General features: G+C 41.3%; 1 protein-coding gene across 1 annotated transcript; it reads right to left on the bottom strand.

Moving 5' to 3' along the window:
• Positions 1-1,973: 1,973 nt before the first annotated feature.
• Positions 1,974-16,817, bottom strand: GLIPR2 (GLI pathogenesis related 2; the record flags this gene model as incomplete). The annotated part of the gene is given in 6 exon segments (XM_079533889.1): positions 1,974-2,134; positions 3,212-3,289; positions 11,448-11,551; positions 15,222-15,349; positions 15,351-15,400; positions 16,718-16,817. Coding segments are annotated over 6 exon segments (621 nt in total).
• Between the last annotated feature and the right edge of the window lie 952 nt (positions 16,818-17,769).

Genomic DNA, 17,769 nt, shown 5'->3' with positions numbered 1-17,769 from the left:
TTGAGTTCCTTCCATGTCAGATGATCAGACACCACCTCAAAATGTTCCTTCTAAAAACCTCAGGAAGTTCACTTGCCATTATCATTCTAAATAAAGCTAATGACCAGGTTGTTTTGTTTTGTCCTCTCTTCACCAAGATCCTCCCAGGTCTGACATAAAAAACATATTAGGTGGCAGCAGTGAAACACTCTGACTGCATTCACTCAACTGAACATATACACCAACCATTCAGAGTTATAGGGCCAACAGCAGCAAGAAAGTGCAAAAAAAAAAAAAAAAAAAAAAAAAGAGTATTTGAATACCATTGATTTATTTGACATTTCTTAAATGAAAGTTGAAGATGGGAAGGCCTCAAAACTGCAGTTACTAAACGGACATGTCTGAGTGGGAGTGAAGTGGCTGTTCTTTACCAAGAACGTGTCAACCAAGAGAGGGAGAAATTAAAACACAAAGCAGGAGTTCAGCAGAGAAAGACATATGTCTGTTCAGCACTGAATCCAAGGCTTAGTTCAAAGTTTGTATAAAAAGGTGATGGTCATCTCTTGTCTATATTATGATTTATCATTTCTTAGGTCTCCTGTCTTTCCTGGGCTAGATTACTTGCTGGTTTTTGGTTGTTTCTGTTGTTGTTGTTGTTTGTTTCTTGGTGGTTTTTTTTTGTTGTTTTTTGTTTGTTTGTTTTGTTTTTTGGACTTCATTACTTAAGTAATATTGTCCTATGTTAATGTCTTGGAAATAAAATTTAAGGATTATTCAACAAAAATTCAGGTAACAGCAAAGACTTCAGTGATTCATATTCAAAAATATATAATTTTCAGATGTCATAATATGTATTAAATTCTTGGTTACAGCGAAAGGATTGTAATATATAGCATCACAGTGACATATCATCAAGCTGTAACAGTGCAGTTTATTTCAACTGTGTAAACAAAAGAAAGTATTTCTGCAATGGCACTCTTCATGAGCCAAATCTCAGCAGAAGTCAGAAGGAACCCTTACACAGAAAAGAAAATCCCAAATTGAAGCACAGTTCATGAACTCTTTGAATTATGAACTAAGAGCAAACATCTCTTAATTGCGATTTGGGAATGTTAATGCCTGCAGAAGATATTCTCTAGGAAATAAAAATAAGTTACCGAGAAATGAAATCGATGATGATTTCCCAGAGAAATTTATTTTGTGTGTAAATATCAAAGAGAAATGGCAGCGCCTTGCTTTTCTGGAAGGGAAGTAATCAATTTGATTATAAGACAATGTATACTCTGTAAACTGTAAGATAGTGTTGTGTTTTCAGATATTAGCACCTGAAATGTAAAGCTAAGTTTTAAACATTTCTAGTAATTTTTTGGTCATGCATGAGTTATAGCTTGCTTGACTGGTACAACTTTGCCAGTGTAGTCTTAGTGTCCCGTGAGATCATTTTAATGAAAGCATATATGTCTGGATTGCACTGCGTTTTATATGTATGTGTAACTTTCATACAGGAGGCTTTGCACACGTTCAAGCTGTAGGGATGAGACCTCACAGTAGAAAAAGGTACAGACAGAGCAAAGAAGTCGCACTTAATAGCAAAAAAAGAAAACCTGGAATACGTGATATAGTTACAAGCTGGTATCTTCAGTTTACATAGAGCTACGAATTTGCTTGTTTAGACAAAGACATCCAACATGTGTATTCTCACATACTGACACAGAGTTCATGCAAACTACCACAAAAAAGAACAAGCTAGAAACTTTTACCCCTCAGAAATGCTGCATATACTTCATCCTCAAATAAACTGAAGTCTCCTCAGAAACAACAGGGACTTAATGTGCAGATTAACTCAAGCAACGTGTAATTGCTTCTTCTGCAATGAGAAGTGAGCAGCAGTATCCAACAGGAAATTTCATTGAATTGTACTTCACTTCAAACAGTGTTAAGTCCAAACCTAGGTTCATTTGTCACAAAGCAGTAAGACTACCTCCAAAGAAAGGTTATTTTCTTGGAGGAAGGACATTTTCTTCGTAGTAGCCTGGATTTACTACATTTCCAGCTGGATCGTACCTAGCGACCACAAATGTAGAACCATCACTAGCAGATGCTTTTCCAACACCCATTTTCTTTGTGTTCTTCCAAACCATTGCTGTGAAATGACCTGAAGAAAGAGAGAAACATGCAGATGTCTTAGGTACTAAATCTATATTATTCCTTCAAACATATTGAGGAAGATGGGGAGAAAGAGGCATACGAAACTGTTTTTTTCTCTAACAGGAGATCTCACTAAAGGCATGCGAAAAAACCTATCTAGCATCTTGTCTTGAACAAGCCTGCTCTGACCTGTTCCATATTAGTGTTCTTGGCTCCATGTCCTATTTCCAAATAAGAATATAAAGTAGGAGAATCATGAAAGAAGGACGTTGATGAATAAATGACATAAAATTCCACAAAGACATTATGGTGTTTACTTCCTGCAGTAAGAATAGCAGTTCTACCATTTCATCCTTCCCTATTATGTCTGCATGGAGAACAATTCAAGATAATTCTCTTTGTTGCTGTTTTTCTTTTTCTTTTTGTGGCTGCTTCTGCTTACCTCTAATGGCCACCCCTAAGCTATGTTATCAGTTGTTCCCCCTATGCACAAACAAGCACCATGGGAGAAAAGCAAGATTTTCTTCATCTCAAACAAGCTTAGTTGTATCTCTTGCTCAATTACTATTCAAGAAACAATATTCTTACGTTCACTGAGTACTGGGCTGATAACATGCAGTCAATGACCTGTGGCTGATCTCCAAATTACTGCTGAAGTAACCTCTGCAACTGTAGTGATACATCTTGGCAGAAGACACATGCCAGTGTAAACAACAACACACTGTATTTAGTGAGACACCTATATCATTTCAATTCAGTGTTTTTTACAAATTGACTTGCCTTAAAAATAAGGTCCCTTCTAGAAATTTTAGAGTTGCAGAAAAAAACCCACAATATATTAAAAAGAAAAACCAAATTCCAAACCTTCCTCATTTCTCACACCTTCTTTCTTCTACCTTTCTTCTACTACACCTACTTCCTTCTACCTTTCTATTAGTTTCTAACATAAAAGTTTGGGGGAAATTATAATATTGTTCTCCTAAGAACAAGGTAGATTTTTGAAAACTATCAAAACAAGCGCAGCAGGCAATTCTTTAAAGGAAAAGTCCTGGTTGTGAAGAGAAGGTAATCAGTCTGAACTTACCTGTCCCTGAAGAAAACCCTGGGTTTTGAAAGCTGTAATTCTTTATTTCACTGTACCATCTGTCAGCAACATCCTTCCCTGAAACACAGAAGGAATGTGGAATCAGGACAGCTAACACAAACACAAGAACATAGTTCACTTACAGTCTGATAAGTAGTTCGCTTACAATCTGATCAGGGGCTGGAGCACCTCCCCTATGAGGACAGGCTGAGGGAGTTGGGCTTGTTCAGCCTGGAGAAGAGAAGGCTGCGGGGCGACCTCATTGCAGCCTATCGATACCTGAAGGGAACCTTCACCCAGGAGGGGAGTAAACTCTTCAAAAGGGCTGACAATAGCAGGACTAGGGGAAATGGATCCAAGTTGAAGGAGGGAAGATTTAGGTTGGATGTTAGGGGGAAGTTCTTTACAAGGAGAGTGGTTAGGCCCTGGAACGGGCTGCCCAGGGAGGTTGTGGATGCCCCGTCCTTGGACGTGTTCAAGGCCAGGTTGGATGGGGTCCTGGGCAACCTGATCTAAATGTGTATGTTTGGTGGCCCTGCTAGGCAGGGGGGTTGGAACTACATGATCCTTGAGGTCCCTTCCAACCCGGGTGATTCTGTGATTCTGTGATTCACTTACAGTCTGACCAGCATGATCTTCAGATCAGAAGTTTGGACAGATTTCTTCTTTGAAAGAGTGGTCAGGAACAGGGATGCTCAGGGATGTAGCTGAGTCATCCTCTCTGGAGGTGTTCAAGAAATGTTTAAATGTTTAAATGTTGCACTAAGAAACATGGTTTAGAAGGGAAATATTAATGATATATGGACGGTTGGACTGGATGATCTTGGAGGTCTTTTCTAACCTTGGTGACTGTATGATCTTCAGTTAACAGCTGGCAAGACCTGTACAACCCAAGGCACAACTTCCAGGCACATGAAGGAACACTTTTACTGAATAAGAGTTTTTGAAATGTAGGTAACACAATATAGCACATTACATACCAAATTTTTATTGTTTTGCAACAGCTGTTCCTACACAGTTACTAATCAATCTGTTTTTTATTAACCATCTCATGTCATCAATTTCTGGAGTTCTCAGCTCCCTGATACAACCACAATCCATCAGTTTCTTCACTGAGGTGCAAGGGACGTGGCCATGGCACAGGCTGGCTGAGATCTAGGGCAGCAATGCACTAAACAGGTACAGCAATAGATGTCTGTGGAGAGGTGCTCTTTGCATAAGATGGACCTGAAGAGGAGCAGAATTCTGACACCAACAGCACAGTAAACAGGACCACAAGCCAATTCTCAGATGTACTTAAAACTTAATAGGGCTGAAGTTAGAAAAGCTCTCAGACAAAAGAGGTCAGTGTGGCACAGCATTCGGACCTGGATGAGCAGAGATCCATGCAGTCCTTAACAAAATGTTTAACCGCCTCGCAATTAAACGCATGGAGTCCATGGTTTGTGTCTGCCCAGAATCTTCTACAATGGTAAGCCTGGAAGGTAGCTGAAGATGCATCTCCCCCATCTTGGATGAGTGTTCCTGTCATGTTTCTACACACCAATTTCAGCAGCTCCTCCATCTTGGAACAAGTTTGAAAAGACTTCAGAGAGCTGTGCCAGGTTTTCTGGCAAAAGAGCACAGGGGCCTTTTCTACAGTGAGCCCCCCAACCTGTGCATCAACGTTACGAAGATGTTCCTTCACAACTCCCAGCAAACCAAAATGACTCTCCTTACATCCTGTAGCTCTATATGCTCCCATCAGCATTTCATACTTCAAATTTCTGAGTGGATTTATTCTTCTTAATTGTTTTACACAGCACCTGAGCCATTGTGAATTTCCACTCCGAGCTCTCTAGCTCAGGGTACTACATCTCCAGGAGCTGGTACTGTATGGAAATCTGTGCCCAGCACTGGCTCATTTCATCCGAGGTGTTCACCGATCACAGCTATACAAGGATCACAACTACAGCCAGTGGCATAGTGCTACGTGTCTGTAGGTTTCTAACAGTGACATCTACCAAAGAAAAACCCTATCTGCTTTCGTTGAGCTGTTTAGGAACCTGATTAGACGAGAGCAGATTCTGACAGTGAATGAATCTGCAATGCATCTGATTGAACAGACAGCACAGAGGGCAGAAGCTCAGAGCAGAACTTGCAGATGCACTCAAAAGTCAAACATTACGTCTTTTCCATTACTGTTTCTTAGGAAATTCTTGTCTCAGACAGGGAGGGGGGAGGAGGGGGCAGCCTTTTCCCTGTGCTACATCAGTAATGAAGTTTCTGCTTAGCATTCCAGGAAGTATAACGCAAGGCCAGTTGATCCCAGAGCAAGCTGCCAAAGCTGTCAAGACTACCGTCATGAAGAACGCTGGTCCCTGGCGGACCGTTGGCTGCAGAACCACAATGACTCACAGTTTGCTATTTCACAGCAAAAAGTCTCAAACTTGCGCTGTTCCTGAAGTCAGACGCTGAGCTGTTCACCTCTTTAGACTTACGAGTGCAATCTGCTCAACTGATGGCGTTGTTAGCCTGGCAGCCTGGCTGTCAGAGCTGTCACTTGAAAGAAAATACTGAGTGAATTGCCATCTCTGAGAGGTTTGTGAACTGGAAGTTCTAGGAACTGATCCATAGCACACTGCCTGTTAGGAATGGGGCTCACTTAGTGAGTTTGTTTATATTTTCTACATAAAGATGTAGCAAACATGTTTTGATTCCTGAAGTAAATGTTCTGGGAGTAACAACAGGTTCCTTCTTTCCCTGCTTGCCCAGTACCAAATAACAACACCAGAAGACCTGCTTAATGGCTAGAGTCTGTAAAGCAAATACAATACCTGCTCATTTGCTACTCTAAGTAAAACTAAAAGACTAAAAAATGTGCCAAGAGCAATCTGTGTGTAAGTCAAAGGAAAAACAAAAAACATATAGTACAAAAGCTAAACAAATCTTTGTTGAATAGAAGCACAGAGTGCTTCAGCAGACATGTCAGACCTTATAGAGCATATGCACTTTGTATATACAAGTGCTTAAGTGACTACACTATGTAAATGAACTTTTACAAATGTAGAACTGCACTTTCAGTGCTACTAGTACTTCAATGTCCCCTGCAGTGTGACATAGCATGAAAGAGTAGTCCAAGAGAAAGTCAACACCACGCTGTCTACTGTAGCTCTAAGAAATGCATCTAGGCTCTGTGTGAGCAAAACTTAAGCTCAGCATAATGGAAAGATTGTGAGAGACATAGAAGTTTTTACAAAGATAGATACATATATATTATTTAAAGAATACTATAATGTGAAAATCTGATAATACTTTAAATTCAGAGAAGATGGCAATGGCATCAGGTAAAAGAATAATCCAGTCCTACTCAAGAAGGACAACAAGCATAGGCATGTAACACAATTTACCATGTGTTAATTCCCAGCCACGGTGCCCAAAAACATATTGCAGGCGAACAAGAAAGAACTGTTCAGTATAATAACTGGTACACATGCAACTATGGGAAAACTGCTGTTAGCCCAGTGACCCCTGGGCTTCCCAGGGGCTGGAGGAAATAAATGGAAAGAGGCCAACACAGCAGCCAGCAGAGCACTGAGCCCCTTCGATAGCAACTTGCATCCTCAGATGTGCTGGTTCAGAGAACTGACCATAGTATTCCCATTTCAAGTTATGCAATTATACTCAGAGCCCAATTGACCTTGCACTGGAATTGTGTGATGCAATTATACTCAGAGCCCAATTGACCTTGCACTGGAATTTTTCACTGAAAACAGCTCTGACTCCCCCAAAAGTCCCCTCCAAAACAGGGTTGTTGTTTGAACAATACTGTTCAAAATGCATTTCAAGCAGAAGGAAAAAGAGAAAAGAGATGGCACTCCCATCCATCACTGTGGATTCTGGCAGAAATGACGGAAGTTTAATTCTACCAAAACCATGCAGATCTGTCCTACAACGTGCAGTTCCTCTTCTGATGGCAGAGGCAGTTACTATACTACTTTTTTTTTTTTTTTAAACATCCTTCCTCTTTGCATTGTTGTAAACCATATTTACAGTTTCAACACTTTTTCTATGGGAACGTATGTTCAGCTCCACCCTTCTAACAACAGCTGACTGATGACCTGCTTGGTTCACTTCCAATCAGTCTGAATCTCACTCTCATGGGCTGCATCAGCACTAAGGGAGAAGGGGAGCCCAGAGAGCTGGGTGTGCATGGATGAGAGGGTCTGTACCAGCAGCTGGAGTGGAACTGCACCTCCACGGGGCTGTACATCCAGCATCCATCCCCTGTAGCTGGGATACAGGGGCAGCTAATGGACAGACCAGGTGTCTGAGCCCAATAGCTGAAGGTACCCAAATTCCCATTACTGGGAAAAGAATATATTTTGTATACATTATTTTATATTGCCAATAATATTTTATTATATACATTTTTAAGAATCCATTGTTGGAAATAAATGCATATATATCATTTATACGTATTCCAACAGTAAATGTTTGTCCTGATGGGCCAGAAAGGGGCACAGGATAAGGCCATTGATGCTGTTCGTGTAAATAATGCCTGTACCTGCCCGTGTTGATCCGTGTGGCCACCTGCTCATACATATATGTATGTACACGCTGTCTATGCATGCGTGTACATGCATCCTGAGCTCCATCAGAAGAGGGGTGGCCAGCAGGGACAAGGAGGTGATTGCCTCTCTCTACTCTGCCCTCATGAGGCCCCATCTGGAGTACTGCATCCAGGTCTGAGGCCCCAATACAAGAAAGACAGGGAGCTGTTGGAGAGGGTGCAGAGGAGGGCCGCTAATATGACCAGAGTGCTGGAGCACCTCCCATATAAAGACAGGCTGTGGAAGTTGGACTTGTTCAGCCCGGAGAAGGCTTTGGGGTGACGTGATTGCAGCCTTTCAGCGCCTAAAGGGAGCCTAAAAACAGGAGGGAAGTCAACTCTTTGAAACGGTAGATAACAGCAGGACAAGGGGAAATGGTTTTAAGTTGAAGGAGGGAAGATTTAGGTTGGATATCAGGGGGAAGTTCTTTACAGAGAGAGTAGTGAGGTGCTGGAACAGGCTGCCCAGAGAGGTTGTGGATGCCCCGTCCCTGGAAGTGCTCAAGGCCAGATTGGATGGGGCCCTGGGCAGCCTGGTCTAGTGTTAAATGGGGAGGTTGGTGGACTGTGGCAGGGGAGTTAGAGCTTCATGATCCTTGAGGTCCCTTCCAACCCAAGCCATTCTATGATTCTATGCACACCTGGGAATATACTCTTGCCTCACTGACTGCTTGGACCCAGGGGCACGAGGCTGTAGCAGCCCAACTACTGTATTATGCTCACCTGATGTTTAATTTCTCTGTGGCCACTCTTACTGTCTCTCCTTACACCTAAGAAAACCTAAATTTTCAAGCCATCTGAGAAAATCATTAACAGCATTCAGGTAAGATTACAGCACATAGATTACATCTCTGTGTGAGGATGAGAAGCACCACAGAAATCTACAAACCAGGTACCTTAAACCTCATATCTTTCCTTTAGTGTTTCCTAGCTTTTGTTACCAATTTCCCTTCCACTTTCTTAGGGGAAAGCAGGAGAGGTGAATTTAAGTTTCCATCAGAAGTTATCTCAGAGGGTGTAATTCTCTACTTTCAGCACCTCTCATGAAGGTCCATTTTCACAGAATCATGGAATCACAGAATGGTTTGGGTTGGAAGGGCCCTCAAAGCCCACCCATCCCCACCCCATGCCATGGGCATGGCTGCCCTTCACCAGCTCAGCTGCCCAGGGCCCCATCCAACCTGGCCTTGAGCCTCCAGGAATGGGGGAATTTTTAGCAGTACTATGAAAATCTGGTATTGAAGAGGAATAGAGAGCCATAGATGCCTCAAGTAACCGTATTTGTGAGTCAGAGCGTGCTCCTTCAGGGCTGGGGCAGAATGTGCCCGTGCTGCTCTGCACAGTAGACCTGATTTTGTAGCCAAACCCAGGTTCCTCCCATAATAGATTTAGGTAATACCAAGCAGTGAATTTCTCTTACAAACTCCCCAAAGTTCATCAGCTGCAGTGTTTTCAGGGACTACACACACACTCTTCATGACAGCATTCATCCCAACCAGAACTGAATCATTCAGTGCTTGCCTTAGGCCTCCCCGTACATGAGAAATGACATGAGGCGTCCTAAGAAGCCTGACACAGTGCAGCTGCCCAGGCAGGCTGTGGTCTCTGTTGTAGCAGTGGCAGATGACAGCTCACTTACGTGAACAGAGACAAAGAGAAGTCTGCCACAGAGCAGTTCCTGAAGGACTGGAGGGAGGAAGCGGCTGTCAGCTATTTCTTGGATTACAGGGATAAATATATTTCCAGCTACAGCTTTAGGCTGTGTAACTCCAAAATCCTGAATACAACGTAAGAGATTCCTGAGCCAGGAGAGGGGTGAAACTAAAAGACTCTTACAATTTAAAGCTTAAATCATCTCTGAAACAATAAATTTCTCTTCTGGCATTATCACAGAACTCCGTAAGAGTCAAAATAAACAATAGCATTACTTGTGTCAGAGAGAAAACACACTAAGCTGGAGGTTTATTGAGTTTTTCTTTATCTGGGGAGGAAGACAGTCTCCCTTTATTAAGCCCTTGAATAGATGCCTAATACAAATTTCAGCCTCATTGAGCAGGCTACAAATTAACTATCCAGAGGGAACTGTATGAGAAAAAGAGGAAGAAGTAACCAGCTCCACAGAGATGAAAACTAAGCCTGGACAGAACAGCTTTCTCTGAACAAGGAGTTTTCTTACTCTGATACTCTGACTCATCCTGACACATAGGAAATGTAGCACAGAACAAAAGATGTAGCTTATTTTTCTCATGAAGGCAGTCAATTCTATGAATAAAAAATAGCAATAAAAAACTGCTCAAAACTGGCAAGTTATGCATGGAAACAGTGCATAGAAGAAAACAAGTGTGATCCAAAAAAGGACTAGCATTATATAATTTATGGAAGGATCCATGTGTGTTGTTTCCAGCTCTCTGAATGAGAAGCCTGTTTCTTTAACCTCAGGGGAAGAACATAGGCCATCAGCATAAACAAGAAGGAAGAAGTTAGCTCAGTGAGTCATAGGCACTGTGCAAATTTTGCCATACATCTGTTTGTTCCCATGCTGCTCTGAAGACTTACCTCAGACTCTTGCAATCGACTGAACGTCAAGTATTAGTAGATCCAATTAGATTTTTCCACCCCGGGTTTCTTTTTCAATATAAAAAGGTACCCATGCAGGGCTACAGCTAGCACTTGCAAAGGAATCCAGCAGTGCCCCTGGGCCTAGAACTCAGTTACTAAAATTTCCAGGTCCTTAAAACAGGACCTTCAGTCCACACAAATGAGCTCCTACCTCCTCTAAACTGCATTGTGAATTCCAGGGGTGGATGGAAATAAAGAAAGCAAGTGGTCACTCATAATACACACCAACTGCTCTCTCAGCAGGCGGAGGCATTAACTCTGCATGCTGGAGGAGGAAGGAGGGAAGAGCCTGCTGAGCATAGCTCTGAGTGCTCACTGCAGGCTGTCAGCATGGCCACAATTCAGCTCCTTGGGTATCCAAACAGAAGGCTGCCTATTATGTGCTACATTTACGATCAGAAAATATACGGAGAACTTTTATCTTCAGAAATGAAGGCAGGGAAAAGGGCTCAAAGCTTCTGTTTACTGACAGAGCAGAAGAGATCAGATGTTGCCTAACATACTTGCCTTTGTCACTTTGGTTTCCCACTGTCTATTTGACCTCCGAAACAGGAACTGCTGTGTAGCATGCAATTGCCATTTTTCTACCTCCCTCACCACAGTTGACCTGTGGTCAGCCTTTACTCAGGCTAGGGCAAACAAAGGATAAAGGTGAAGAAAAGGGCATTGACAGCTTCCTTCTCCCCTCCCATGAAACAGAATTCAAAGTAGGTGCACAGCTGGGACATACAGAACAGCCTGGCCACCAAATCCTATCTTTAAAGGGATATAACCTGCTGCCACAACGCATTACCCCTTCAGTGCATATCTGTGTTTCTTGCTTTCAGCAATGTAAGTGTCTGCATACCAGAAGCCTGTGCCCATGGAACGTGGGTTAGGCTGCAGTGGCCACTTTTTGGAAGTGAAGGCAATGGCAGTACTCTTGCAACCAGCCCTGACATCCAGCTCACTCATGCTCTGAGCCCAAGGAAAATGAAACAGGCTATTTATATGGTGTCTGTGAGACAGCAAGGGAAGAAAATTTACCTGGTTGATCGTAGGATGCCCAGGCCAAATTCTCTCCACATTTTCCATTAGCAGACTCAGAGCTGTGTTTGAGGACCCTTGAGGCTGCCAGTTCTTCTGCATACCTAGCAAAGGGATGCACACATTGTGTTACAGACAGCAGATAAAGAGGATGGAGAGGTGAAGGAAGAGAAAGAGGAAATGCAAACAAGGAATGTTAGAATCATGGAATCGTTTGAGTTGGAAGAGACCTTTAAAGGTCATCTCATCGAGCTTCCCTGCAATGAGCAGGGACACCTATAGCTACATCAGGTTGCTCAGAGCACCAACCAGCCTGACTTTGAACGTCCCCAGGGATGGAGCATTCACCACATCTCTGGGTAACCTGTGCCAGTGCCTCACCAATGTCACTGTAAAAAACTTTTTTCTTATCCCCAATCTAAATTTCCCCTCTTTTAGTTTTAAACCATTTCCCCTTGTCCTGTTAGAAGATGGCAGTTTAAGTGAAGTTATTCAGTTGCAAATCTCTGATGCCAGGGATGCTTCACGCCTGTATAGATCTAGCGCTCATGAGAAAGGAAAGTCCAGAGAGCATTTTGCATGTATTTCTGAGCCCTTGTGCCATGGATGAGAAAGGTCTAAAAGAAACAGAATGTAGATCTCCCTTCATCCTGTCTACCCAGCACCTGGAAATCCACAGCTGCAACTTTAATGGGGAAAGGGAAGCATTTATAAGCATTGCTACAAATCTCAACATTTCCAAACCCCCTCACTGAAGTAACCTGCACAAGAGATAATGTAACTTCAAAAATCAGCACGCAGATAATTCATAAATCAGGTGTACATATGGGAAAGGGAGCAAAATCCAAGCCTTCCTCAAACAGGGGACAGTCAATGACTCGCTGTAACACTAGATGGAGATTTCCAGCATATATTTGCAGAAGTCCTGGGGCCACTTCAATGTTTTGCTAGTGTTTTACTATCAAAAAATAGAAAGTGTGCTTAAACCAGTTTTAATAAGTAGAGAACAGTTCCAAAAACTCCGCACCATTAACTTGATTTCTACATAAAATAGAAAAATGGATTGAAGCTGGGATTTAGTCAAAGTGAGTGAAAAGAGAAAGAAATCACAGGGAGAATTTGAAACAACAAACGTGTGTAGCAGCACAGGGATAAGAAGCATTGTTTCCATAGAAGTTAACACATGAGAGTGTGGGAGGTACTTTGATTGTCTAATTACAATGGGATTAAAAATAACTTCATGTGTAAAAGGATTATTCTCTTTAGTCAGCATTGAAAAGGCTTCAGTGCAGAGACAAACAAATTCAAAAGACCATTTGTCATTTCTCACAGCATCAGAAATCATCAGGTAGATTTAGAAGTCAAATAAAACAAAACAATCGTTCCATAGTGTGCTACAAAACTTATCACCAATGAGGCAGACACCAAAGCACATGGTGATCTGAAAGGAGCTAGAGAAAATTACAGAGTGTGTATTCAGGGGCTATTAGACACCTATAACCAAAAAATAAAAATAAAAAAAGATACTACCTAATATTTAGGAAAACCACAATTTCCTAGAAAATTTTGTAATTTCCAGGAGAAGATAACAGAGCAAGGATCACTATGTATGTCTTGTTCTGCTGCTTCTTCCCAAAGCTTGGCATCTGTCAGACACAGGATTGCTTAGCTGAGCATTTTGGTCCAAGCTAGTACTTTAGTCATTAGGTCCTGCTTTCCTGTTGTCCTATCCTTCTAAGAAAAGAAATCAAACAAAAATACCACACTGAGCTACCACCAGTAGTTTAGAAATAATGAAAGCTTGTCAGCTGTGAATCTGCTAGATCCAGAACTAGAGGATCTCTTGACACTTCTTCATGTCCTCTATCCCCATAGTCCTGCGCTGCTTCTCTTTAAGGATTTGCACATTCCAAGAAAGAGGTAAGACTGGGACAAAGTTGCCAAGGGTTTGAGACAAAGGGTGATTAATTCCCTCCTGCTCAGGCAGCTGAAAACATGAGATTTGTATCTGAGATCATCACCCTATGCTTCATTACAGTCAGATATAAACAGACACCTGCTGAGGGTGACTCACTCATCCTAAAACAGGGATCCAATAATCAATTCAGTTAGCCTGTCTCCATTCTTGGGACTGAAAATAGTAGAAAGTACACCATTTTCAATACAGACAGAGAAGAAGAGATACATCAGACACATTTCAACAAAGATACCAGATACAGTGAAAAGAAAAAGTGAAGCTCTTTGAAGCTTTTGAATTTTAGATTATGCATCATCTAACTTGAAAAAATAAGATTTCTCAAATTTCATGTCTGCTATTTGGAACAAAACATTTCTGGTTCTTGCTACTGAACAATTGCACCAGTTTCTAAACACAACTTTAATACTTATAAGTTACCAAAGGCTTCCAACTGCTATTGAACACAGTGAAGGAAGTCAGCTGAGACCAGAGAGGATTGTGAGGAACTCCAGAAAGACCTAAATGGAGAAATGTGGAAAATGTCTATTTCACAGAATAATCTCAACTATTCATACAAATTGATTTGCTCAACCCAACTGTAAAAGTTGGAAGAGCAAAGAAGGGACAAGTCAGTGAAATCTCCTCCTCGCTGTGAGGCATCAGATTAAAGCAGAAAAACCCCAAATCTTTGAAGAACAGGAAGAAGACCAAGACTGCATAGGTATGCAGTCACTGGCATCACAGAAGTACCGTATCTAGTTATCATGGTGTCTCAAAAAAGAAGAGGAAAGAAGTCAGACAAAATTAACATGGATTGCTGCCAGAGGGCACATCTACATGCCCTGTACATGGCGTGTTGTATGGCACAACACCTCGTAGAGATCTCTGTTCTAGGCTGAGAGAACTGAACCATCTTTATGGCAAAGTGCAGCATGATGCTGAGAATAAATTGGGTTCTGGAAACACCACAGCCTCTCTGGTTCTGAGCCAGCTGGCCTGGAAAACCCGGCATGGTTATGGTAGAAAGTGTAATCGGAGGTGAGATCTCATGTTTGCTGGGATCAAACTGACCACCATTTAGCTATTATGGGAAGACATTTATTTTTGGAAGAGTTTAGTCAGCATTTTTTCCTTCAAGTATGTCCTTCATATTGCAAAGATCTATACCTCAGCCTGCAAATAAATAGAACACCAAATGATCTCCAAAGGTTCCTTCCAACCTCAATCATCCTATGATTCTATGATTTTGTGAAAACCACTTTGAAAAAGTTTACTACAGAGAGAAAGGAAACAATCTGGTTGTCACATACATGCAGCAAAGAGGAAAAGCAATAGTGGTCTAAAGTTACTGTAAGAAAGACTTAAATCAGGCAGTAGGAAGACCAGTCATCACTTCCTACCACAAAAAAGTTATTTTCCTCGCTATTTCAGCAGCAGCAGATGTTCTCATGCAGCTGACAATACATCATTTGATGCAGTTGGGAGCAAAGCATGCTTTAGGCAATTACCTTCTGTAAAGGACATACACAGGCGTAGACAGATGCAGCCCACGTCTCAAAGAAAATGCAAGAAAGATTTACACTGTTGTGACCAGAGAAGTGCACATATGATTAGGTGGTGCTGTTTGATGGAGAAAGAAAGGAAGAGAAGAGTTGGGTAGGAAGACAAAAAGAGTAGAGTGCATCACTTTCCATCCAGTAGGCCTTCACTGAATACCAGCATGTCAAAAAGAAAAGTATTTTTGCAGTGTGCACAGTCAAATCTAGTCAATAAAAGTGACAGAAATCTTATCAGAGAAAAGAAAGGACTGAACTCACTGTTGGGCTCCTCTGTTTAACTTCTTGCAGAGTTTTAATGGGGGAACTCCGTGTTTCTTCCTGTAGTCATTGTGTGCTTTCAAGACCTCTTCAGCAAATTGTTTGGAAGCTGAAATCACATCAAAAAAGTTGGAAAAGTCTGTCAAATACAGACATCAGTGAAGACAGAAAAACATACCCTGAAAACTAAGATGCTGGAGAAGGTGGGACTGAAAAACAGGAGTATGCCACTCTCACTGCTTACAAGTAGGATGATACGAACCATTGATGACTTCCATCCAGGAACTCTAAGAGGCAATTCCAGTGGGATGGTACAATCTTACTAAAGATTGAAGAGAAAAGTGAACTTCATTCCCTTTCTCAATAAGGAGGTGATTTGAGGTCAGTTTGACTGACTCTCATTTCAAAATTTCTATATACCACGTGACCACTGCAAAGAAATTGAAATAAGTGAGAATTAGGTCCTCTTCAATGTTCTCTCTTCTTTGCCTTGATGAAGTTTCAAAAGAAGAAAAAAAAAAAACAAAGCAAAACAAAAAAAAACCAACCCAACTCGTCCCTGCAGCTGGCTACCTAATGGAATTTCCTGCTTCAAGAGAAATTTGAAACCTGAAATAGGGTTTTGGGACAGTCAGAGAAGTATGGATAGTGTCTTTAAAACAGAAAGACAGTTTTCACTTTCTCTGTACTGCAGAAGCTTCTGGACAGGCCAAGGCATGCTTTAGTATTTACTCCATTACAGTGACACAGATTTACATTTATTAATGCAATCTGTGACATCATTTATGACATATATTATCAGCATTATAATTCTATATTCTATTCTATAATTCTGAATGTTCTAATTAGAAAGACTCCCACTATTTTCCATTTAAGATTCTTTCAAAGCCCAAGTAGATCTCATGACTAGAAAGTTTTTCCTGTTGTTAATCTTAGATTTCTCAAGTTGCTCTCACTGCTTGATTTTAACAACTATAATAACTCATCTCCTCCTTTATAAGCACGTACACTCTTCTGCTGTTTGTAATGATGCATTCTCCCACAGTATAGCTGTCAGTTTGCATACACTGTTCTTGCAACTTTTTTCTAAGGTAATTAGCCAACCCACACTTGTGCTTTTAGCTGTAGTCAGAGTTTTCACTGGTTCTAACAACAGCCTTAAGATAATATGGTGACCTAAACTAATCTCAATGTCCAAATGCACATAAAAAGTCATTATCGCTTCACTCAGTACTTCATAACTTTGAACAGAATATGGAATTGAGTTAGTTCAATTCTCACTTCCACCAACACAAAAACACCACTGTGTTTTTGTGGACACGTACCTAATGTATTCCCCAACAACATGCTTTCAGGCTATATTTATTTATTTTGTATAAAATTGTTGTCATAAGACAGCTGAGAATTCACCAACAGAAATCCTACTGAAATGGTATCTGCCCCATCACATTCCAGCTCTTAGCTTTTCCTTCAACTTTGTTCCACATGTTGCATACCATCAAAGAAACCAGGCATCTCTACTTCAGCGTTTAAGCACCACTCACTCTTTGCTAACAAAACAGTTTCATCCTCCTTATTGTCATTAATTGATTCCATTGAGCCAGGATCTTAAAACTCTCATTTGCATGGCCTGTAGGTCATGGCCTATTTCTAAGGCGCTTATCACAGGTTACTGAGTAAGGCAAGCCTACAGCCAACTGACTTAACTTTGCTGATACGAGGGCACAAGATTCCAGCAGAGACATTTTAAGATAGTTTGCTAATCAAAAAAGCTGAAATGAACAGCTTTGGAAGCTGCGTCGCATACTCCAGGCTGCATTTTTCTGCACAGGAGTTTGTGACTGTCATCACCTAGACTTAATTTCTCACCAGCTCAGCATTAAAGAGTGCATATACAATCTGATCTGCAAATGCCAAAGTTTTAATTTAAATAATTCGTTTTCACTTACAATAACAAATTAAATTTCTAGGAAACAAAAGCTTGAACTGAACTGAAATGCAGGCTTTGTCAATCCATCCCCTAACAGACATATAGCACAATCCAGCTCTGTACTAACAACTTGAATTACAAAGATCAACAAAACATGGACATGGCTTCTTCTAGCCATGGAGACACTTCTCTACTGGGCTTAGAGATCCCTCCCATCCTTCTCCTTTCTCTTCCTTTCCCAAGGTGTCTGCTACAGAACCACTTCTCTACAGTGACTCAAACTCATGTGCTAAACACCACCCTCTCTCCACTTGTTCTCTGCACTCTGAAGCGTGGAGAGGGACGCCCAACTGCCAAAGACATTACAGATTTGTTTTAGAATACCTGTTAAGTTTTTCCATTTTAATCAACGTTCCATAGTCCAAGAAGACAGATATTAAAAGTGAGAATTAATGGGAGTTCTCAGGATCCCACTCAAATGAGAACAGTTTCCCAAATAGCTTTGGAGACGTACATTTTTTTTCCTTCACATAGACTGCTTAAGCTTCTAGAAAAAAATATTTCCTGCTGCAAGGAAGTTGGTATTGGACATGAATCATTGTGCACTGCATGAAACAA

This window comes from Tetrao urogallus (assembly GCF_951394365.1).
Source record: "Tetrao urogallus genome assembly, chromosome: 3".
Taxonomy (NCBI): domain Eukaryota; kingdom Metazoa; phylum Chordata; class Aves; order Galliformes; family Phasianidae; genus Tetrao; species Tetrao urogallus.
This window is presented reverse-complemented; position numbering and strand designations above follow the sequence as displayed.